This window comes from Molossus molossus, unplaced genomic scaffold (assembly GCF_014108415.1).
Source record: "Molossus molossus isolate mMolMol1 unplaced genomic scaffold, mMolMol1.p scaffold_m16_p_5, whole genome shotgun sequence".
NCBI classification, from domain to species: Eukaryota; Metazoa; Chordata; class Mammalia; order Chiroptera; family Molossidae; genus Molossus; species Molossus molossus.
In genome coordinates, this window is record NW_023425388.1 from 45141498 (window position 1) to 45163481 (window position 21984).

The 21984-nt window shown below is 43.4% G+C and overlaps 1 protein-coding gene across 1 annotated transcript in view; it reads left to right on the plus strand.

The window, feature by feature from the left end:
* Positions 1 to 7907, plus strand: part of USP13 (ubiquitin specific peptidase 13) — a 107159-nt gene extending 99252 nt beyond the window's left edge. Inside the window, exons 20-21 of the mRNA XM_036243704.1 lie at positions 5800 to 5884; positions 7755 to 7907. Coding sequence (XP_036099597.1) covers positions 5800 to 5884; positions 7755 to 7848 — 179 coding nt within the window. The 3' untranslated portion in view covers positions 7849 to 7907. The remainder of the gene's footprint in view (positions 1 to 5799; positions 5885 to 7754) is intronic.
* The last annotated feature ends 14077 nt before the right edge of the window (positions 7908 to 21984 follow it).

A 21984-nucleotide genomic window follows, 5' to 3' on the forward strand; every position in this document is an offset into this window, starting at 1 on the left:
TAGGCTGTGATCACTCAAAACCTGCGCTGGCTCCTTCGGCCTCATCGCTGCAATGGTTCAGACATCTTCCTCTCAGCTGAGATTTTCCAGGCAGGGGAGCCAAAGCCATGTCGTTTACATAACGGTGGGGCTCCCAGCTTGTCCAGTCCCTGAGGAACACACCTGAAGGGTCTGGAGAGCAGGAGGTGCAGCCATGGGAGAGCTAACAGTCAAGCACCATGCACTTACTTAATGCATCTGGCTCTAATGCTCATCCTATTCCACACCTGTTTGTAATTCCCGCCCCTCCCACCCCCCAGTGGTGCTATTGGAAGGTGAGAGGAAGCCACTCTGTGGAATAAACTAATTTACACCAAAGTGTGACTGACTGAGAACAATTAATCTTGGAGGGAAGTGCTTGCTGTTTGGAGTCTTAGGCAGTGCGACAAAGGAAGTCAAGGGGGAGCAGTAATTTTGAGGCTGCTGGGGTTGGGGAGGTCATTTATCGACCCTTTAGAAGTCTGTCCTGTCATCAGCTGCTGTAAGCTCTTTGATTTACCTAAATCCTCCTTGTTCTCTTTTGGGGAACTCAGATGTTTTCTAATCAAGCTGTTGGGGATAGAAATTATTTGTAGATATAGGGTGTTTATGAGTCAAATGTTAGCCAACTGGGGATGATGTTTTCTCCTTTGTTGTACAGAGGAGGCAGGGATGGGTAATGATACAAATTATTCGAGTTAGGAAGATTCGGTTGGAAAACTCGGTGTGGGTTCTCACAGAGGCTGCAGAGCGCAGAGCCCCTGGAGTCTTGGTGCTTATGTGAAGGAATCTCTTGATGTTTCTGTATTCTGAGTTCTTCAATTAATGTGTCTAACCTTTACGAGATAATGCTGCTTTTCAAATCAATGGTTTGTAAAATATGAATTAATTTAATTGCACTCCTGAATCTAGAGTTGCTTTTGTTCATCATGTGTTGTTGAACTGTTATTTTCACAAAGGTCAAGTCATGACTCTCAGGTACCTGTGAATTGAACACATACCAAATTTTCTTTTACTCATTAATAAATGCGGGAAACAGTTAGATATGATTACTCAGTAAAAAGCATCTGCAAAGCTAAGATATCTAAAGATAATTTGATTGCAGAGTTAGATGTAAAATTATTGTCTACCAGGACTATAAATCCTTGAGGTTATATGTTCCACTAGAGAAATTTTTTTGTATCTTTACCAGACAAAAATCTACACGTTAAGTAACTTCATTAAGTCTGGGCCCTTTAATCAGTAGTAAACAGTGAGATGAACTAAGTTCTTTCCACTAGAGCGGGGCCGGCAAACCTTTCTCTTTTCGTTTACAGATAGAAACTAAATGTGTCAGGCTTTGTGGGCTTCTCCCCTTTCTCCTTGGCAGTGCAGAAATAGTCTGTGGGCTGGATTTGGCCTCTGGGTCCTGACCCTAGATAACTCTGGGGAAGCCATTTCTCCATCTGACATGAGAGGGCATGCTGTCCACCTCTTCTGCTTTCCAAGTTTCTTCCTTCCTCCCTTCCTCCCTTCCTCCTTTCCTCCCTTCCTCCCTTCCTTCCTCCCACCCTCCCTCCCTCCCTCTCTCTCTCTGACAGTGCTTTCTCAAAGAATAAAATCAGAGTACAATCGCTGTTATGTTGGTAGGGGTGGTGGTGGTAAAATGTTGGCATTAAGAAATTCTTCATATTAGAAAGGTTGGGAACTTTTTCTTAAGTTCAAAAAAGGTCAGGCTGTGCTGGGAGAGGGAGGTGGGAGGCAGGATGCTAATGTCAGACACTGCTGGATTCTGGCTGTTGAGAGGAACACCATTCGCCAGATGTTGGACACAGTGGTGCAGGCAGGTTTTTTCGCCACTTCCAATACTTTGAAAAATTCCCTGTTGAAAGTCAGTATTTTGAAAACAGCTTACCTTGCTGTACACTGCCTCTTCTATCTACATGAAAAAAAGGGGTGTGTACATTTGGGGGGGTGCGTGTCATAATGCTGTTTTTCGGAAGGAGTCCTCTGGGAACTTAAAGAATCAGCAGGAGCTTCCTTCTCTGGTTTATTCACCTTGACTTTCTCTTTGGAAACAAATATTAATTGAGATTTTTTTTAACCTGTTGAGTTTTTGCTATTGTATTAAAGTGATTCTCTCTTTTGCTGTTTTTTTTTCCCCCTAGCAGGAGGTCTTGAATAATGCATGGGGTGGATGCTTATATTGATAAACATGGTTAATTTTAATTGTATGACTAAGATTTATGCCAGTCTTTCTTCTTTAATTTATTTTTATGATTCTGAGTATAGATGTGAATTGTTTTTAAACAAAGGGGGGAAAATTTCTTTGGCAGCTCAGTGATATGTTGGGTGTATTGGGTGTGTGGATTTGTCCTTTTCTCTGTGTCTATTTCTTTTGTCAACCTATTGGCTATGTTGATGCCTAGCAGTGTCTCACTGGTGCGACCTTGGCTTATGGTGGGGAGTGCCCATTTAAATTCTCTGACCAATTATCTATTCATTGTTTTGGAGGACAGTTCTTTGGGGAGGGAAGCTTGGTTGGAGCATCATGTCCTTTCTTTATTGCATGAAAATTCTAAGACAGCAGCTGCATTTTCGGAGACCAACATCGTATCTCTCAAACTGAAGATTTAGAATTTGATATAGAATTATTTTAAAAAGTTTAAAAAACCAGCCAGGGTCAAGAAACATGAAAAGGTCTGAGCCCACACCCTTCCTTGCTCACCGGGGTAAGGGTGGATTCTTAGTGTTTTGGGGGCAGACAAAAGAGAGGGCAGAGCAGGATAGAGTCCCTTGATCACTATTTCAGAAAGTAGGTGCCAAGCTAAATGGTTGTCATTCGCAGCTGTTTTTGCCTGGTTTCTGGTTTCAAACCTGGGATAGTTTTGGTTATTAGTTGATGTGATAGCTAGTTAATAATAGGAAAGGCAATCTCTTTAGATTTATTTCTCTTTCAAGTAATTATTTTACTGATTTATACTCCAATTTATACTTTGGTAGATAGTTTATAAAATATATACAATATAAGGTGATATAAAAATAAGCAAAGAAATAGAGTAAAGGGAATCATTCCTTCGTTCACCCATTTATTTATTCATTCCACAAGTACTTATTCAGTGCCTCTGCATGCTGGGCACTGTTCTCTGTGCCTGACTATTTCAGCAAACAAAGCAGACGCACTTCTTGTCATTGTGGAGCTGTGCTTCAGCCTGGGATGAAGGGAGATAGACAGTGAGTACATACACATGTGAACATGGACACGGCAGGTGTGCCTTCGTGTGTGTGGACAACAGTGAAGCCCAGTCGGGGTGAGGGTAGGGGGAAGGGAGGGTTGCTCTTTTGTACGTTGGCTCAGGCAGGCCTCTCTGATGTGACATTTGATCTGAGACCTCGAGGAAGTGACGGGAGTCATGTGACAGCTGCAAGAAGAGTTTCAGAGAGGGAACAGTCAGTGCAGACACTTGAGTTTGAAGAGCAGCCTGGAGGCCGGAGTAACTGGAGGGAGAAGGGAGTGAGCGAGTCTGAGGAGATGTGGGGTAGGAGTAAGGTTTCACTCTGAGGTATAGAACACCACTGGGTTTTTTTTGACAGTAATAACCACAAGTTGACTTCCATTTCAGTACCACTCTGATAGTCATACTGGGAATAGTCAGTAGGGAAAGGAAGGAAGCAGGGCCGCCGGTTAGGAGGCTACTTCAGACAGGAGATGGTGAGGACTTGGATCAGAGGTTACTAGTGAAGCTGACAAGGGAGGTTGGATTCTGGATATATTTTGAAGGGGAAATAATGGCAGGATTTGCTGATAGATTGGGCGTGTGTAAAGTGTGGGAGAGACGTAAAGACTCTGCCCTCAGGTATTGGGAGAATCACCACAGACGGAGACAGATAAGGCTAAGGAGAGAATATCCAACAAACTAGGAATGAAAGGGAACTTCCTCAGCATGGTGAAGAGCATCCGCAGTTCATATCCTTCTTAATGGTGAAGACTGACTGCTTTTCCGCTAAGATCAGGCGTCAGACAGGGGTGTCCACGCTTGCCTCTTCCTTCTCGCATCGCACCAGGGGGTCCTAGCCAAGGCAGTGAGGCCAGAAAAGGAGTGAAGAGCATCCAGATGAAAAAGGAAGAAGTAAACCGATCTCTCTTTGCAGATAACAATTTTATATATAGAAAATCCTAAGGAATCCTACTAAAAAACTGTTAGAACTAATACATGGGTTCAGCATGTTTGTAGGACCAAGATCAATGTACAAAATTCGATTTTATCTCTACACATTAGCAATGAACATTCTGGAAATTAAGAAAATAATCCCACTGAATGCCATGAGACTGGATGAGATCAGTGAGCATGGTGGAAAGAGAGGTCTGAGGTCCGAGCCCCACGCTGTCCACACTGAAAGGTCAGGGAGATGAGGAGGAGCCAGTGAGGTCACTGGACAGCCGAGGGAGGGTTGTGTCTTGTGGGCAGATAGTTCAGGAGGAAGGAGGTGATCAGCAGTGAGTGAGGAGCTGAGGGTGAGTGAGATGAGGAGTGGGAGTCACAGCTCAGTGAGTGGGTGAGCACGGGGGACAGAGGGAGAGAAAGGGAGGGAGGGGGGTGGGGGGAAGGAATGTATAGAATCGATACTTTGAAAAATGCAGTGAAGATTGAGTACTAGAAAAGTGTATGTGCCCCCCCCCCCCATTTTTTCCTTATTAGATTCAACAGACATGAATATTCTCAAATCATTATAAAAGCGTGTAAACACTCAATTTCTGTGCCTATCTCGCGGTAATCTGTTCCAGTTTGTGGAACCCACTTTGTGTTGTGTAGGTCTGGGTTTGGCCAGAGGAGCAGGAGCTGAAATTCATTCAACATGGATTTGATACACAGTTCTGTGCTATATGACAGGAGGTATTTGTCCGAGAATATATATCGGTCTCACCTCCAAGAGGCTGTATATCTCCTTGTTCAGAAAGTCTGAAGCCTGAATTTTGGTCCCATGTGGTTTATAATCATGAGCATGTCAGAAATCACAAGAAGCCTATTCTGAAGCATCATCCCTTTCTGTGAATGGAAACAGCTCTCTGCTGTCTTCCCCACAACCCTGACGTTCGTGTGGTGGTCTATTCCGAATTGCTCATTTAAGCCTCACACAACTTCGTGAGGTGGGTGGGTTTTTCATCCTTGTGAAGAAATGGGCCCGGCAGACGGAACAAGCACTCTGCCCTCGGGCTCCCTGAAGGTGACGGAGCCAGGACTACCCTGTTAAACCCACGAACTTGCCACCAGGCTGCGCAGGAGGGTTTTTAAGACCCTTCCAGATACGAATTTATTGTCAGCTGTATGTTGATTGTTTATGTCCTGCTTTGTTATGAATTTGAAGGTTGAATTTGGTGTCTCTTTGGGTGGGTGTGTTCTCAGTATAGCAAGGCAAATAGACTTTTTCTTTTTTAATCCTCACCTGAGGACATTTTTCCATTTTTTGTTCAGATAGAGTGGGAGGGAGAGAGAGGAAGAGAAAGAGAGAGAGAAACATCGACGTGAAAGGGACACATCAAGTGGCTACCTCCTGCACGACCCAACCAGGGCCGGGGACAAACTGCAACCAAGGCACGTGCCCTCAGCGGGAACTGAACCCGAGTCTCTCTGGACCGCAGGCCGACACTCCAACCGCTGAGCCAAACCGGCCAGGGGTAGACTTTGTTTTTCAATGTAAACAGATGCTGGATTACGCAATTGTTGGCTTTAAATTCTCATCAGAAGGGCTGTTGGTTTCTAGAAATGCTGCCTTGTAAATGAGTTGTTTCCTCTTTCATAGTGTATGAATTATTCGCATTCATCAGTCACATGGGAACATCGACAATGAGTGGCCATTATGTTTGCCATATCAAAAAGGAAGGCAGGTGAGTGTTTATTAGAAGGTAACTGATATCTGTGTTTTATTGAGCACCTAGGGAGTGCTAGGCACTGTACCAGGTGCTCATATGTTATTTTATTTGGTTTTCACAATGGTCTTGTAGGCTATACTCTGTTTTTAAAGTTTTTTTACTGATATTTTTAGAGAGGGAGGGAGGGAGAGGGAGAGAGAAACATCGATTGGCTGCCTCCTGCACACCCCCTACTGGGAATGGAGTCCACAACCCTCCATGTGCCCTGACGGGGACTCAAACCAGCAACCTTTTGGTGCATGGGACGATGCCCAACCAACTGAGCCAGGACTTGTAGGACATGCTTTTAAAGCCATTTTGCATACTGAGACACCAAGGCTCAGGGAGGCCAAATAGCTTGATCTTAGCTACTAAGGAGCTGTGTCGAGCTGGTGTTCAAAGTCACTGTTCAGCCATCATGCCATCATACCTAGGCAACTTTCCAAAATAAAGGTGCACCCTATAGCAGAATGTATGTCATATGTTGAACCTCTATAGGATTGCCAGATTAAGCCAACGAAAAGGGAAAACCAGATGCCCTATTAAATTTGAATTTCAGTAAGAATAACTTTTTACATAATCGTGTTTCGAATATTGCACGAGGCATACCAACAACTTGTCTGTTGCTTAGCTGATGTGCAGATTTGTCGGGGTAGCCTGTGTTTTATCTAGCAGCCCGGACCCGTCCTGCCCTGCTCTGTGGCAGCCTTGCAGCAGCCTCTGGGCTTCCGAAGTAGAACTGTTAGGTGTGCGGTGACCTGGGAATGAGGCAGATTGGGATGCAGGGCTGCCCCTGTCTCCAGGACCTTCTCCCTGGGCCAGATCCCTGCAGGCCCCCTGGTTTCCCTCCCAGAGCTCCCCACTGAGCAGCCTGGGGTCGGCACCCCTGCTCAAGGCAGTGTGGGGCCTGTGATGCTGAAGGACACGGGGCCTCGGCCTCTCCGGTGGGATGTTGACCTCTCACCCCTTGCCTGTCCCTGCAGGGTGACCAGTTCCCCCCCAGCACGCGACTGTTCCTTTTTGGTGTATCTCTTCGTCTTGTCCTCACTTGATTCATAAAATAGTTGAGCACAGGGACTTGATTCATAGTGAATTTTTTTATTACCCAACCTGGTAGCTCTTTTAAAAATACTTAAGAGAACGAATTTAATTATAATTTTAAAAGCCATAAAAATCATCGTAAGGAGTTGGTAAAATATCACAACATGCACCAAACATGTCATCTGGAAGCCTAAGGGAAGTCATTGTCTATATTTGGATCTATTCTTTGTTTTATTGTTTTTATAGGAGACGGTGTATAAGTCTGTATGCACACGCACTACATATAAATGTACATATGTGTTTATAACTTTTCTAAAAGCTCAGTGTACACAGCACATGTGAGTTTGCAACCAGCTTTTTCTCACTTCATGTTATATTGTGATTATTTTCTCCGTTTACTAAATATTCTTTGAAAACATCGTAATAGTTGTATATTAGTTCACTGCCTGGCTATTTACTTCTGATTTTTAGTTAGTTTTATACCCAAGGCTGAAATAAACACCATTGTACATAATTCTTTGACTCAATTTTGGAGGTTGTTTATGAATTTCTGCAAAAAGAATTATGAGATCAAAGGGTTTATAATGTTTGGAGGCTCTTTTAGTAACTACTTATTGATGGAGCTCGAGAATGAAAAAGCAGCTATAATTTCCCACCAGCCTCCTGTTCCTTTCTATACAGCAGACTCGTGTTCGGTTACCTCAGCGCAGCCTGATTCTTTTGTGTACAGCGCAGTAGCTTTTCTTCTGCAAAGTTGCCTGGAACTGACTTAAATGCACCCAATACTTCTGTCTTCTGTTTTCAGGTGGGTGATCTACAACGACCACAAAGTGTGTGCCTCAGAAAGGCCCCCTAAAGACCTGGGCTACATGTACTTTTACCACAGGATACCAAGCTAAACCTCAGACGTCCAAGTCGGCGAGAAGCCACACGCCTTTTTAATTTGCCAAAAAAAAAAGAAGTTGGGACAGCCAGACATGAAGGAATACATGGGGGTATTTATAGTTTATTTAAAGAACATCATTTGACGCCTTCTGAAATAGAACTGGGAAGAAATTTCTATTAGTGATGATACACTCCTGTAGATAGTTTTTCTTCTTATAAATGTTCAGGGACAGAATGATTAAAAACAGAAGAGGATTCCTGTCACCTGGGGGAGTCTGCCAACGACACATCAAAGACAGGATTGTGCCGCCAGCCCTCTGTTTTGCTTTGGGGGTCAGTGGTGTGGCCTCACCCACAATAAATGAAAAGCCTACTTTTGTTTCATATCGAAAATCAGTACCTGGGCTGGGCTTTGCTTGTGACCTAATTTTTTCATTAAACACAATAACTTCCGACATGTATAGTGGATTAGAGCATCTGCAATGAAATGTTTTTAATTTCATCACATCACAGTTCAGAATACAATTGTGCGAATGTGTGTGAGATTGAAAGTGTTGAGACCTTCAGAGTCAACGAGGAAATCTGACGGGTTGGTTGTTAAAGGTTAAAGCCGTTGGCATTAAGCATAGCTGGAAAAAACAAGTACATCTTTTAAAGAAATTATAACTCAGGAACAGTTTAAAAAATTAGTTCCCCACTTACATTTTCAGGCATAAAAAGGGCTGAGCTGTCCCTTTAAGCGCTGTCAAGAATTCACTTGGGTTTGTGATATTTGGTGACGTAACGCCAGGTGCCAGATGTCCGCAGCAGCACAGTATTATTCTTTGCCAAAGGTGGATGGCTTCTGTGTCTCAGCAGCACCCCCTAAGGAATAGTGTGTATTTTTAGCTGATCGCTTGTTATCATAACCCATGACAACTCCTTGGACTCATGCTAAGTGCCCCAAATTGTCTGATTTTCTCATCGCTGAGCTCTTTGCCTGCCTCCATTTCTCTGTTTCCTGGGGCCGGTCTCACCTCTATCCTTTCTTGGCCGAGCACCTCCTGACTTGCCTTCACTGCTTATCCGCTGCCACCAACAATGTGATTTGGGGCTGTCCAAGGGTTTCAGATGCAAAGAAGCTTGGTATGAGATTACGAAAGACCGTCACTTCCATTTGGTATTTCAGCATATTAGTTGCAACCTAGGATTAGCTCGGAGTTTTAGATGCGATGAAGTATGATAATGCTCTGGACGTCTCCTGCTGCTCTGTCCCAAATTCTGGTCTCCTTGGAGTTTCTATTTCAGATGATTCCGTCAGATGAAAAGGGATTTGTTGCTGTCCGCTGAAGATGCATCTGATTGGTACCAAGGATCTTTCTAGAACTGTAGGAAAATAAGATAGAACCAGCTGGGTGAGATGGGCAGAGGCAGTGGATTATGACCTGGTGAGCTGTGAATGATCAGGATTCCGGTTGCGATGGGGCCTGTCGCACAGGAGATCAGTTACGCCGTGGGGGCACGTGGCCCGGAGCCCTGGCTGCTGTCCCTAGTGGTCAAGTCCCTCATACTCCCTGTGCCTCACCTTCTTTGTCTGCACGGTGGTGGGATGACACCTACTCTCTTTTTCCAGCTGTGCTTTGAAGACATGGTGAGGTTTGATGGGGTGAACCTTTAAAGAGGAGTAGGTGACGTGCCCTGGGGGGTACCAGTAGAGTATTCTCCCTCCTTTCCCTCATCTGATGTTTTCTTCAGTTTGGGAACAAATGAAGTTGCCATAAGGAGGGAGCTCATGGTGCGGTAACTCTCTGCTAAACTGCCCACCGGTGTCACATGTTAATGCTGGTTCAGATATCCTCCAGCAGCCCAGTCCGTTCCACGAGCCCTCGACTCCTGCCGAGATCCCCACGCTAAGCAGCCTTACAAAGTCTAGTCTCCTTAGGGCTGAGTGAGTACCCTGGAATAATGACGCCAAACATAAAAAATGACCAGTTTTCAATGCTATTACAAAGCAAAGGCCTTTTTGGGGGTTGGGGGGTGGGGGGGATGATTGGGAAGTTAGACTGAAATGTGGACAAAGATAGTGTGTGTATTTTAAACAAAATAAAAATTTTACAATGCAACTTTGCTAAATGAATGGTATAAAATCAGTATAGAAAAGTATAGGCTATACGATATTTAATTTAAGTAAGTAGAAAAATAAATTTAGCCCTTTTGATGCCTAAACATATTTATTGTAAAAAGAAGCATAAAATGGCTGCCTTTTCTTTCTGCCTCAAAAAACAAAGGGCTATTTCTACAAGGCAAAGTTTTGTATATGTGCTATTCTTTATTTCAGATGGAGAATTGGGGAAAAACTGGAGCAAACAATGAGTTTCTTTTTTGCTTAAAAATGTATTTATATGTATTCCTTAATATATGTAAGGCAGGTTTCCCTGGAAGAAAAGTCTGGAACATACTGCTTAAATTCACACATGTATGTAGATGAGATTATTTGTAACTGAAGACTGGAGTCATGTATGGATTTTAACAATTGATTATCAGCCTGTTAGTTCTCCTCTGTGTGAGGCGTGGTGATATAATTGTGAAATTCTTCCTGTGTGTGGGTGTATGTGTGAAGGAGAGCCCCTTTTCCTGTAAATACCTTTTGATATCCATTTGTGTAAAATTCCAATGAATGTGTCCTTTGGAAAATATGATGTATCAAAGTTTTTATTTTGTCAATTGATCTAAATGTCCATATAACTAATTAGAAATCCAGTTTGGTTCAAATTGGGATTTTTTTTTTTTAAGGGAAAGAAGTATACAGAAAGGACTGCCATTTTACATCAGCGTTGCTTCATTATTTTGACTTAGCTGTTTTCTCTCACCTACAATAGAATGTACCTGCCACTCCCCTGTGCTCACTGTGGGCTGCAGGACATGTAGTGTGAGTAGCTGGAGCGGGGACTCCCCACAGCCGTTACTCCCCTGAGGCCTGAGTAGGTGGGGCCTCACTTAGTTCCTGGGGAGGGCACCTGGGTGTGCAGCCGACTCCACCTCCCCGTGTGATGAGGCCAAGTCACGTGACCTCTCTGGGCCTTTTTCTTTCAAATGAGTGGGTTAGACCAGATAAGCTCAGAAGTCCCTTCCTGTCCTAACAGTTGATTCTATTTTATTTTCCTGTTATGACTGAGGTCAGACGTGTAAGACGTGACATCGCATAGGTTATGTTTTTGGCTGGTTAAAGTGCACACACCCCAGCTTAGACCCTATCTCATTTTTATTGTCCCCATCCTGACTTCTATTTCCACTTCTTCACTCATTTTCCCACCACTCGTGAAAACTCTCCACTTTCCAGTCCACGAGTTACTTGGTTACCATTCCCCTCGAAAATGAGAAATTCATTTTACGTTCCTCCGGCTCTAAAAACCCCCAGAACTACCTTCAGCTAAATCTGTCACATTTGCACAACATTTTCTTACTCTAATTCAGTTCTAACTCTGATCCCTATCAAGTGATGAGAAAGTTGCCTGTCACAGAAGGATGCCTTTTCGTCTTGTAGGGTCACTGTGTCTAACCCACAGTGTCTGGGAGAGATGACAGGTGGCAGGGCTGACAAGGAGAGAGGGTCAGAAAAAACATGATTCTGTATTTCACCTTCGGGCGGAAATCCTAGGTGGCAGAACAAGGGTCTGGATGAGACTGCATAAACTGGTGTATGAGATGACCTGCACGGTGCCTCAGAGATCCCCTACTCAGTAAATCATCCCGAGAGTTTGTATTAATATTCTCTAGACCTGCGCTATTCAGTAGCCGCGTGTGGCTGATTAATGGCTTCTTGAAATTTGGCTTGTCCAAACAGATTGTGCTGTGCATATAAAATGCACACCAGATTTTGAAGCTTTGCTACAAAAAAAAAAAGAGAATGTAAAATATTTTATCAATATTTTATAGTGATTACATGCTGAAATAACAATATTTTAGATATATTAAAATGTAACTATTTCTTTTTATTATCTTTTAATGTGGCTACCAAAAAATTTTTAAATTAAACATGTGACTTGTACTTCTGTCGGGCAGTGCTAACCTAGACGCAGGCGGTGTGGGGTCTGTGGGGTCGGCAGCGCAACGCCGTAGGTATGGAAGGGAATTCTAGAAGCCTCTAGAGAGAAGCAGCACACGTTTTCGCTGGAGTCAGGAGCACTGTGAGACACAGAACGCCTTCCGGAAAGCAGAAGATTTTTCTGTGTAAAACAATATGTATAAGACCCAATTAAAAGACAAAAGCAAATGAGCCCCAAACTCTGTTCCTGCAGCTCTATCTAGACACCTCTAAACTTCGCACTTACCTTTCAGGCAACTCCCAGGTGCCAAGGACGTCAGCCACAGGGGTGCTGGGCGTATTCCTTTCTCTTTGGGCAGCGTTCTCTTGTGGTTCCCCCTCCCCGGGTGTTGTGCAGTCTGGTTGGAGCCTGGTGTGTTGAGATACTGTGTAAATCTCGTCGACCCCCGACCCACTGCCCTCTCCGCCTGGGCAGCGGCTGCGCCTGGCGTCTGTGCCCACCTGCCCACCTGCCCAGCAGGCTTCCATGTGGGCTCCGGAAAGCATTTGTATTTATTCTGTTTTGTTTTGCACTAGTCACAGTTGGTGTTTAAAATATCTCATGTTTTGGGAGAGTATTTGCCTGTGATGGAAAGAGAGATGGATGATTTATTGCTTCAGTTGTTTTAAAATTAAAAGCTATTCTCGCAATCTGAGGTCCCTTTATGTCTCTCTCTCTCTTTTTCTTTTGCAAAATGCCAGGTAAACTAGTTCTCCTCTTTGTAGGTTCTCATCCATCAGTGGAACAGGTAAATTGGGCCAAGGACTAATTTCGTTTCCTGTTAGGTTTCTTTGTGTGGTCACCAAGCTGCCTGGTCCCCGTCTCCAGGAGAACATCTGCAGTGGCAACTGTTACCCAGTGAAGAAGGGAGGGGCCCAGGCAGGGAGGAGTCTGTTCCTTCAGTTGTTCCCTACTGATGTGTCAAGTTGAATATTGGAGTCGAGACCTTTCTGTGGTTCCGACTCTCAGTTTGCGGGTGGCTTCCTTCACGCAGGTCCCAGCAGAATCAGCACTGGTTGCATCAAGAGATGTCAGCACTTCTACACCACGTTTCTAGGCTGCTGCGACAAAGGACCACAAAGTCAGGGGCTTAACACACATATTTATTAGATCAGAAGTCCAGCAGTGGATCTCATCAGGCTAGACCAAGGTGTCAGCAGGGGAAGCCGTGGGAGAGAATCCATTCTCGGCGTCTGGAAGCTGTCCGCATTCCTTGGCTTCGGGCTTCCTGACAGCATTGCCGTCAGTCCAGCGTCCGTGACCTTGTCACCCTCCTCTGACTGGCTCTCCTGCCTCCTGCCTACAAGGACCCTGTGATGGCACTGGGCCCACCCAGCGGGTCCAGAATAATCTTCCCACCTCAGGATCCCTAACCACCTGCAAGGTTCCTTTTGCCATGTACGATGACACATTCACAGATTTGGGGGATTAGAAGGTAGACATTTTGGGGAGGCATTATTTTGCCTACCATGTGGAGAATGCTAACTGCTCCTTAAACTATGTTCATTGAGTGCTTATAATTTTTAAAAGGATGAACCTATATATTTTAAAAATCTAAGTAAAATGACCAAGTGTAGTATTGTGTTGTGTGAGGGGGTAGGAGGAGAAAGATGATTGCGGTAGCGAGGGGTCATTTATGACCCAGAACCGCAGAGTTTCCAGGAGAACGTGCAGGCCAGCCGCTGCTCCCACGCACTGGCGAGGTCCCTCGTGCCCAGGGTGTATGTGCTGTTGGAACTCACAGTCTTGCTTTTCAAACGCAGACAGTGACAAAGCTCAGTCACGGTGGGACATTTAACAGGAAGATGGTGAGTTATTCTCATCTTTCTGCGAGCAGTTATTTAAAGATCTACTAGACAAAGTCAGCCACATGGGGAGGCAGGGTGCTATAATGGCAAGAGTAGAGGCAGGTAGACGGGTTCAAATCCTGTTCCCGAAACAGACTAGCTGTGCACTTTGGTCAGCTCTTCGTATTGTGAGATGTAGTCCTCCAAGCAGTGCGTGGGCATAATGATACTCGAGGTGAGTTAGGTAGAGCATCTGACAGTCCGGTAGACACAGGACGTTTTTACCGTGCTATTTTACATCACCATTTTAACCCAGGTACATACATCAGTGTTTTGACCCTATGGAAGTTTTGACCCTTTGTTTCTGTCTAAAAACTTTTTTTTTTGAAAAGAATCAATTATACCAATATTGATAACTTTTTCAGAAGTCTTTCTAGAGCTAATTCCTTTAAGTCAATTTGTTTTGTCCATCTATATAGTGTGGCTCATCATTCAATAAATACTAAACATCTGCCATGGGTAGGCATTGTTCTTCTTAGATGTGTCAGTAAAATAAGTAGACAAGATCTCTGCTCTTGTTGAGTTTATTTTCCAGCAAGGAGTGACAGATACAAAACGAAAGAAGTCAGTAAAGTGTGTAATGTTGGAAGATATTAAGTGCTGTTAAAAAAAAAAAAAAAAAAGCTGGTGGAGGAGGTTCAGACTGTACTAAATAGAGCACCCAGGGAAGGCTTAGTTTCGAGGTGAGATTTGAGCCAAGACTTGAAGGAATTGAGTCATTCCAATGGATGTTTGCAGGAAGGATGCTTGTCAGAGGGGCAGTGCAGGCAGAGGCTCCAGGGTGGGAACCTCTGGTTTGCCAGGTTGGAAAGAAGGGAATGAGAAGAATAGTGGGAGAGGACGTCAGAGAGGGGCCATTGGAGGCCATGGGGAGCCACGCCGGTCCTGAGCAGAGCAGTGGCCTGATCTGACCAACGTTTCAGGAAGTTTGTTGTTTGTTTTAGACTAGACCAGCGGTTTCCAATGGGTCTGCTGCAAGAATTTTTAAAACGTGCAATACCTGACTATTTAGTCAGGGGCACCGACCTCTTTGCCCTTAGATTGTCAAACAAAAGAGTGACAACAGCCAACACAACAATAGCTGTCTGGTGTGAATGAATAAAAATGAACCTTTTTTTGTCAGATTGGCAAAAAAATAGATTTTTTTGGTGTGCCACAGAATTTCAGGAATTGGCTTATGTGCCGTGAATGAAAAGGCGGGGATCGCTGGCCTAGGTGCCAGGACAGGACCGAAGTGGGAACTACGGCGGCGAGCGGGCTCAGGGGACTGGTGGCAGCAGGCGGTACTTGGTACGGCCGGTCAGGTTCTGGCTGTGTTTGAAGGTAAGGCCAGTAGGATTTCCTGATGGATAAGATATGGGATGAGAAGAGCTGAGGCCAACCCCCAAGTTTTTGTTCTGAGCCACTGAAGAATGTAGTTGCAATTACGATAGGGAAGGCTCGATGGGGTGGGGGGTGGGGAGGTGACCAGGAGTCCAGTTTGGGACATGAGTTTGGAATGTCTATCAGACCTCTATCTGACGCCGAGTCGGAAGCTGAAGGTACAGCTGTGGGTTTTGAGAGACGTTCCCTCTGCCTGGCATGTTCTTTCCCCAGTGGGGGTAGGACACATAAACATATTTTAAATTATGCCAGGGCTCGAGAGGGGAGCCACAATTTACCACTAAGTAGGTGGACTCTTTTTTTCTTTAACCTAATATAGAATAACAGTGAAGTAGGTAAGAAAGATGCCCAGCTTGATTTTACGGAGGAGAAAATGGGGTTCCACCAAGGTTAAGTGTTGCCTCAGATCAAAACGGGGCAGTGAAGAGGCAGAAAGGGAACCCCACTCTCCTGGTGCAGGCTCCCTCGGGTCCTGCTGTCCCTTTCATCACCGTCACCTGCGGCCCATCAGAAGGACTCACGCACTGTAGTTGGTAAATGTTCTGGAAACAAAGAAATTTCCGTGTCAGTGGCATCCGTCCTCTGCTCGGGGGTGAAGCCTCCCTTTACCCTGCTCTAAAACGACCTCCTATGATCTCCCACTTAGGGCATCTCCTGGGGTCTCCCCAGCTTAGAGCCTGCACCACCCTGGGTTCCTTTCTCCCTGAACACGTACCAAGCTCATTTCTGCCTTGGCATCTTGCGCTGGCTGTTGGCTCTGCCAGGAATGCTTGTCCCCAACTCCATTGGTGGCCTTCTTCTTGCCATTCAAACATCAGCCCAAATGTCTCCCAAGAGGAACACTTCCTGATCACCTATAGATAGTATCTTATTTGCCCTGTTTTCTAGCCCCTCCTAGCTCATGACATAGCCCTTCAAGTGCAAGTGTAGTTTAATTGACTTCACCACTGCCCCACACTGGAACGGTACCTGCACACAGTGCTCAATTATTTACTGACTGACCAAAAAGGAAAAAAAAGACCCTAAAACGGAAATATATTTTAATACTTTTATTCTAAAAAAAAAAAAAATCACAAAAGCCAAGTGTAAGTTAAATAATATTTTAGTCTTAAAAAATTAACAAAGGAAGAAGATTTTAAAGTTTTGTTTTATATCTAAAAATGCACTCCTGATGTTCAGTGAACTCATGCGAAATCATATGCAGTGATATTCAATAAAAGGACCTTTTAACCAGTGGCAAAAATTGGATTCTATTTGAGTTGAAGCAACTCTGATCCCCAAACTTCATTTTGAAAGATTTCTGAAAAGATCTTGAAGCCACAGACAACATTTCTTTGAAAACATAGTTTAAAATTGCACAAGTATAAATACAATTTAATAAGGTGAAAAAGGGAAGGCATGCTTCCAATAAGTACAAAAATACTACCTTCATCTTGGTACTTTGTAAATTATAAGCCAACTGAGTAAATTAAACACATCAATATAATAGTTTATGTTTATGGTAGTAATTTTATTTCAAAGAGCAACACAGAGAACTATTAAGAAGCCTTAATACCCAACAGAGTTGTGCTATGATACACAATATTTTACTAAATACACAGACATTATCACGTAGTATGCCAATAACTGTTACACCCACCCCAGTGCCATTAATTTACCGTAGGTCACTTAATTTGGGTTGGTGTTAATTTAGAAACAATGTAAACATTTAAGGTTAAATTTCTGTTTGTTATCTATTTTCGCTTAAAAATGAAATCCCAAGATTTCAAACATGATTGAGCATAATAAGTAAAGAAGCATCACAGAAGAATTAGTCTCAAAACCACATTTTTAGATTAGACTAGATATACAGTAGTCATAGATATATAAAATATATAGAAATGTCTTTTCTAAATAGTTAATAAATGCTTGTTATAGTTTGTAAAAAGTTTACTAAATTAATTAGGTTCTTTTTTTTTAATTTTTAACTGATGTAAACATATCTGGGCAATGAAAATTGAAGAGGGTTTGGTTTGGATGATAAGGGGGAAAATGGAAAGGAAGTTGGTAAAAATTTAGGTTTGCTGTATTTCCTTTGACTCCTGGTAACATTTCAGCCATGAACACATTCCTCACGTGGCCGATTCCTTTATGGTATCTGCGCAAACATTTTCTGTCTCTCAGGGACACTGACGAATGACCAAGTGGAGTGTGTCTGTCCCTTATTCCTTCTCGTGTCACCCCATTCCCTCGCCAAGATACTCAAATAAAAAGAGCACATGTTACTGTTGAGCACATTGTCCCTTTTTCCATCTTAATATTGGCTTGAGTCAGGTTTCTGAGGGCAGTGTCCCTCTGAGCCCGGCAGGGTTTTCTACGACACTGCAACTTGGCCAGTTGGTTTTCTCTTGTAGAGAGGGGCCGAGACGACAGTTCAGGGATGGGGTGCGTGTTTCTAGAGCGTGTCATTGTGGTATCTCTGCAAAAGTTGCAAGTGGTGGGAACTCGATTCAAGGCAAAACACCACATGTGAGTTTGTTAAACCTTACACTTTTTCTTTTTTCCTCTTCTCAACTCTTTAATGGCTCCACACAACAGTCTTGGCTGTGTGTTGGTGTCTGAACTTACGTGTATGTGTGTGGGGGTGTGGCCGTGGACGCAGCGGTGACCACGTTGCTCTAACGTGAGAACCTGAGTTCCTCACTGACCTTTGCTGCCTCTGTTTCTGGTCTCCTTGTCCTCGTCCCTCCATAAAGCAGGGATTACAGAGAAAGTCAGCGACAGGATTCAGTCGGACTGGTGACCGTGAAATCTCATCACCCCTGAATTTTAATGTTGACCACGACCAGCTTCTCGAAGGATATGGATCCTCCAAGTAGCTCACCTACTGTACAAACGGGGCCGCGTCGACAATGGTGTGACATCCTTCCACTCGCTACAGGACATTTGTGGACATTAAGGCCCCATGTTCACTTTGCCTTTATAATGGTTTTCATGTACCTGACAGTACCCTGACCTCCCCACCTTAATGAGAATGTCAGAATTTCTAATTTATTCCTAAACTTTTAGAAACTATTTGAAATGCACTGTCCAGCATTTAGAACCCAAAACTGAGCCGAACAGTCAACACACGTCTGTTTAGTAGCATTCAGACACGTAGATTTTGCTTAAGTTTCAGACCTGTTGTGCCTCTACCGGTCAGAGGATGAGTTTGACACCGGCTGCCACGCTGCATACAGATGGAAACATCTGTCGAGTTCAGTGTAATGGCAAAACGATCTCAAGGATAGGATACTAAAAGCAAATAGAAAAACTGTAACACAGAGTTCATGAAAATGCTTCCTTGTTCAGAAGCAAGGGAAAATAAGCTAACCTATGAGACTTAATCATGCACTGGGTAAGTTTACATTCAGTAAAGTTATCTTGCATGCTTTGGTTAATATTCAAATAAGCAGATTTGCAAGTATTAATGCATGCGTTATTTTTGCACCTGAGGTTACATGTTTTACTTTTTAAAAATTGCCTTTTTTACAAACTTTATGCCAGAGTTCATCTCCGAACACTCTTCAAAAAATATATCTACTTCTTAGTTCAAACCAATTTATCGTTCAACCAGTTCTATAAATACTAAGAAGATAGAGAAACTGTGCAGTAAAATCCGGAGAGGGGATGGATTTGAAATTATTTTAGAAATTTAAATTATGTGTGTGCATGTGTAATAACTTCTAAAATCGGAGGCCTCAAAAAGGTGGCACACGAATCAAGCCTTCAGAATACCCTGTTTCTAGAACGCTTTTAGAAGCATTTCCAGGTAGAAGACAACAGCAACAACGAAGTGAAAGTGTAGACTGGTCCTGTGGAACTGATCCAGGGACAAATGAAGAAGTAACACAGAAAGACCATCTTGCTTGTACACTCCCAAGGAGCTCACAGAGTTTTTGGTAAACAGTTTGGGAGCTCCTGTTATATGAGGGACTAGTACAATTGTGTGTAAGTCTTGCTTGTTATAGCAAGATCATACTAGAAAGATTCATCTAGTACTAGAGTCTAGACATGGACCCCAGATTCAACGCAATAGCTCTCTTTAAAGAAAAAGAATGGTCTGGCCTATGTGGCTCAGTGGTTGAGCACTGACCCACGCACCAGGAGGTCACCAGTTCGATTCCCGGTCAGGGCACATGCCCAGGTTGTGGGCCTGAGTGGGGGGTGTGCAGGAGGTGGCCAACTGATGTTCTCTCTCATCGATGTTTCTATCTCTCTCTCCCTCTCACTCTAAAATCAATAAAGAAAAAAATTTTTTTTAAAGAATGAGGAAATGGCATGAGACGGAAAGTGAGTGTGTCCTGGACATTCCAACCCAGTTAAGAACCATAAATTTGCTATTTTAGTTGAAACGCAGATTGGCTGAGAAAGCACAGTTCACAGGTCTCTGTGCAAGTGTCCTGGTGGACAAGACCAGTCTTTCTTTCAAGGAGTCATGGGCGTGATCTTGGGAGGAAGCAAAGGAAATGCTGACTCAATATGACTGGGCAGGAAGTGGCTGCTTTGCTCCTTCGCCTGCTCTTCTCTGTTCCTCCGACTCCCGCTCACGTTAAGGTTCAGCAGCACAGAGAAATAGCCCACTAGACATAGTTATAACATATTTTGAAATGCACCAGTGATCACTGGCTTTCTCCACATTTTCATCCAATCTCCTGGTGAAATCGGTCCGTGAAAGTCACATCTGTGCAATTGAGTGGACACTCTTGTGAAATCGTACCATCCTCAAGAAATCTTGGGCTGTTAGTAATGCAAGAAACCAAACAAAAACAAAACAAAACAAAACACCTCAAAGCCTTCCCAGAGTGCCTCAGAGGGAACCAAGTTCATCCCACCCTTTCAAAATGGAAAGAGTAATATACATGACAATTTTACCCCATGGCGATAAGATACCAAAAAGGTTTGCCTTTAAAAAAAGATGTTCTGATTTCTATAAACTTTCTCTTGCTTTTCAGTAACTGTTCTAACTTAATTTTATTAAAAATATTATGAAAGCATGTCTTGGGCAATAATTCCGCACTTCGTGACAGGGAACAGCTTATGAAAATCTTGGTTCTGACGGACGCTAGATATTTTGGAGAAAGTTTTACCAAGTGCTCTGCAAATCACCAAATTAGTTGGAAAATAGTTTATTCTCTCCTAAAACAATTCCTTGGAGTTTGAAGTTGCTTTGTATTCAAATAGCAAGATAAAACTGGGACCCAAATCTGCCACCACTTAGGAAAAATCAAGTTAAATAAAAATATTGTACATTTACCCTACTGTCAGGCTTTGCATTGTGACTGATTTCCTGTACATAGTGGCAGCGAAGCTAAGAAAACAGCTTGTTTTTATTACTGCAAACTCAGTTTCTGTTGAAAGGATAGAATGGCATGATAAACAGAACATTTGTGAACGCTGCTTTGAATCCTTTGTTTAGAGGCTCCTAGTGGACTGTGATGGATCGATGCCAGTCAGCTGGCCCACGTCAATGTACAGGGAGAGGGAGGAGGCAGGAACACACCGAGAAGGGACGCTATTCTATCAGGGATACTCAGACAGGCAGCTCCCATGGTTGGAGGCTGGCCCCAAGAGTCTTTCCCAGGCCAAGTTCCTAGGATTCCAAAATTCTGGAGAATACCATTCTTGAAAATTTTGTTGAGTTTACTTTGTTTCTGAACCTGCAGGGAAGTAGGTCAAACCTGGGTTGTTCCCACTTTCCAATGGTGAATGTCTTATGCTTCTGCCTCCTGCTGTCCAGTTGGAGGATATCACCTTGCCCAGGTGAGCTTTGACAGTGAAGAGCCAAGCTTCTATCACAGTGCCCTGGACTCTGTCTTTATATACTGGAATAGGTTATAATATATGTAAGCCTCAAGGATTTGTGGTTTCATGTTTATCTGCGGCCCTCCTATGCCAGGGACTTCAAATGTAACAGAGGAGACTATTTCTGTCTGCACCTCAAGTTCAGTACGTGTGCACACCCCACCCCTCCCTCACAGTGGAAACTAACTCCCTAGTCAACTGCACTGTCTTGCCCCAGATGCTGGTTTTTTTGGCAACTATAATCATGAGTGGAGACAGCTATTACTAACCAAAGAACATGAAGGAAAGCTGGGATCAGACTGCTTTGGGGGAGAATCTGGAGGAAGGAAGCAGACAAACTGAAGAAGAATGGGACAATTTATGAGGACAAATTAGTAGAATTGGGCACTGGTGAAATAAAATTTGGTTAGCATTTTGCAAACAATTTTTTTTAACCCTTTAAAAATCATGTCTTTCCAAATAATCATTGAGCCCCCAACAAGCACAAAACTCTCTGAAGAACTGAGTGGAATGTAACTAATGAAAAAAAATACACCACTGCCTACAGTAAGTCCCGGTACCTGATAAATGTCCAAAATGAGAGACAAAGGGGCATGCATCTTTCATAGGGAACCTCTGACATTCGGTGAGATTCGGCTACAAAATACTGATCTGGATTACTTTAGAAGGCAAAAGGGTAAGCAATGCAGATTATTATGGAACTAAGAAAAACATATTTTTTAGGAAAAATGTATTTATCATTCTTAAGAAATACTATTTAAAATATTAACAGTTTAAAAGGAACATCATTGTGCAAGGCAGTTAGTAAGCAAGTAAAATATGACATTTAAGCAAGTTAATGTTAACTCAGTAGAAATCACGACCTCATCAAACTTTCGCCCCGCGGAGAATGCATGAAGAGACAGAATCTTATGTCTTGCTTAAGTTCTTGCAGTCCCAGACAGAACATGAATAAGATCTGTGTTTGCATATTTATATCCTATCTCATATCTGCTTTAAGAAAAAAACTCCTTCAAAACCCTACACTGTGAAA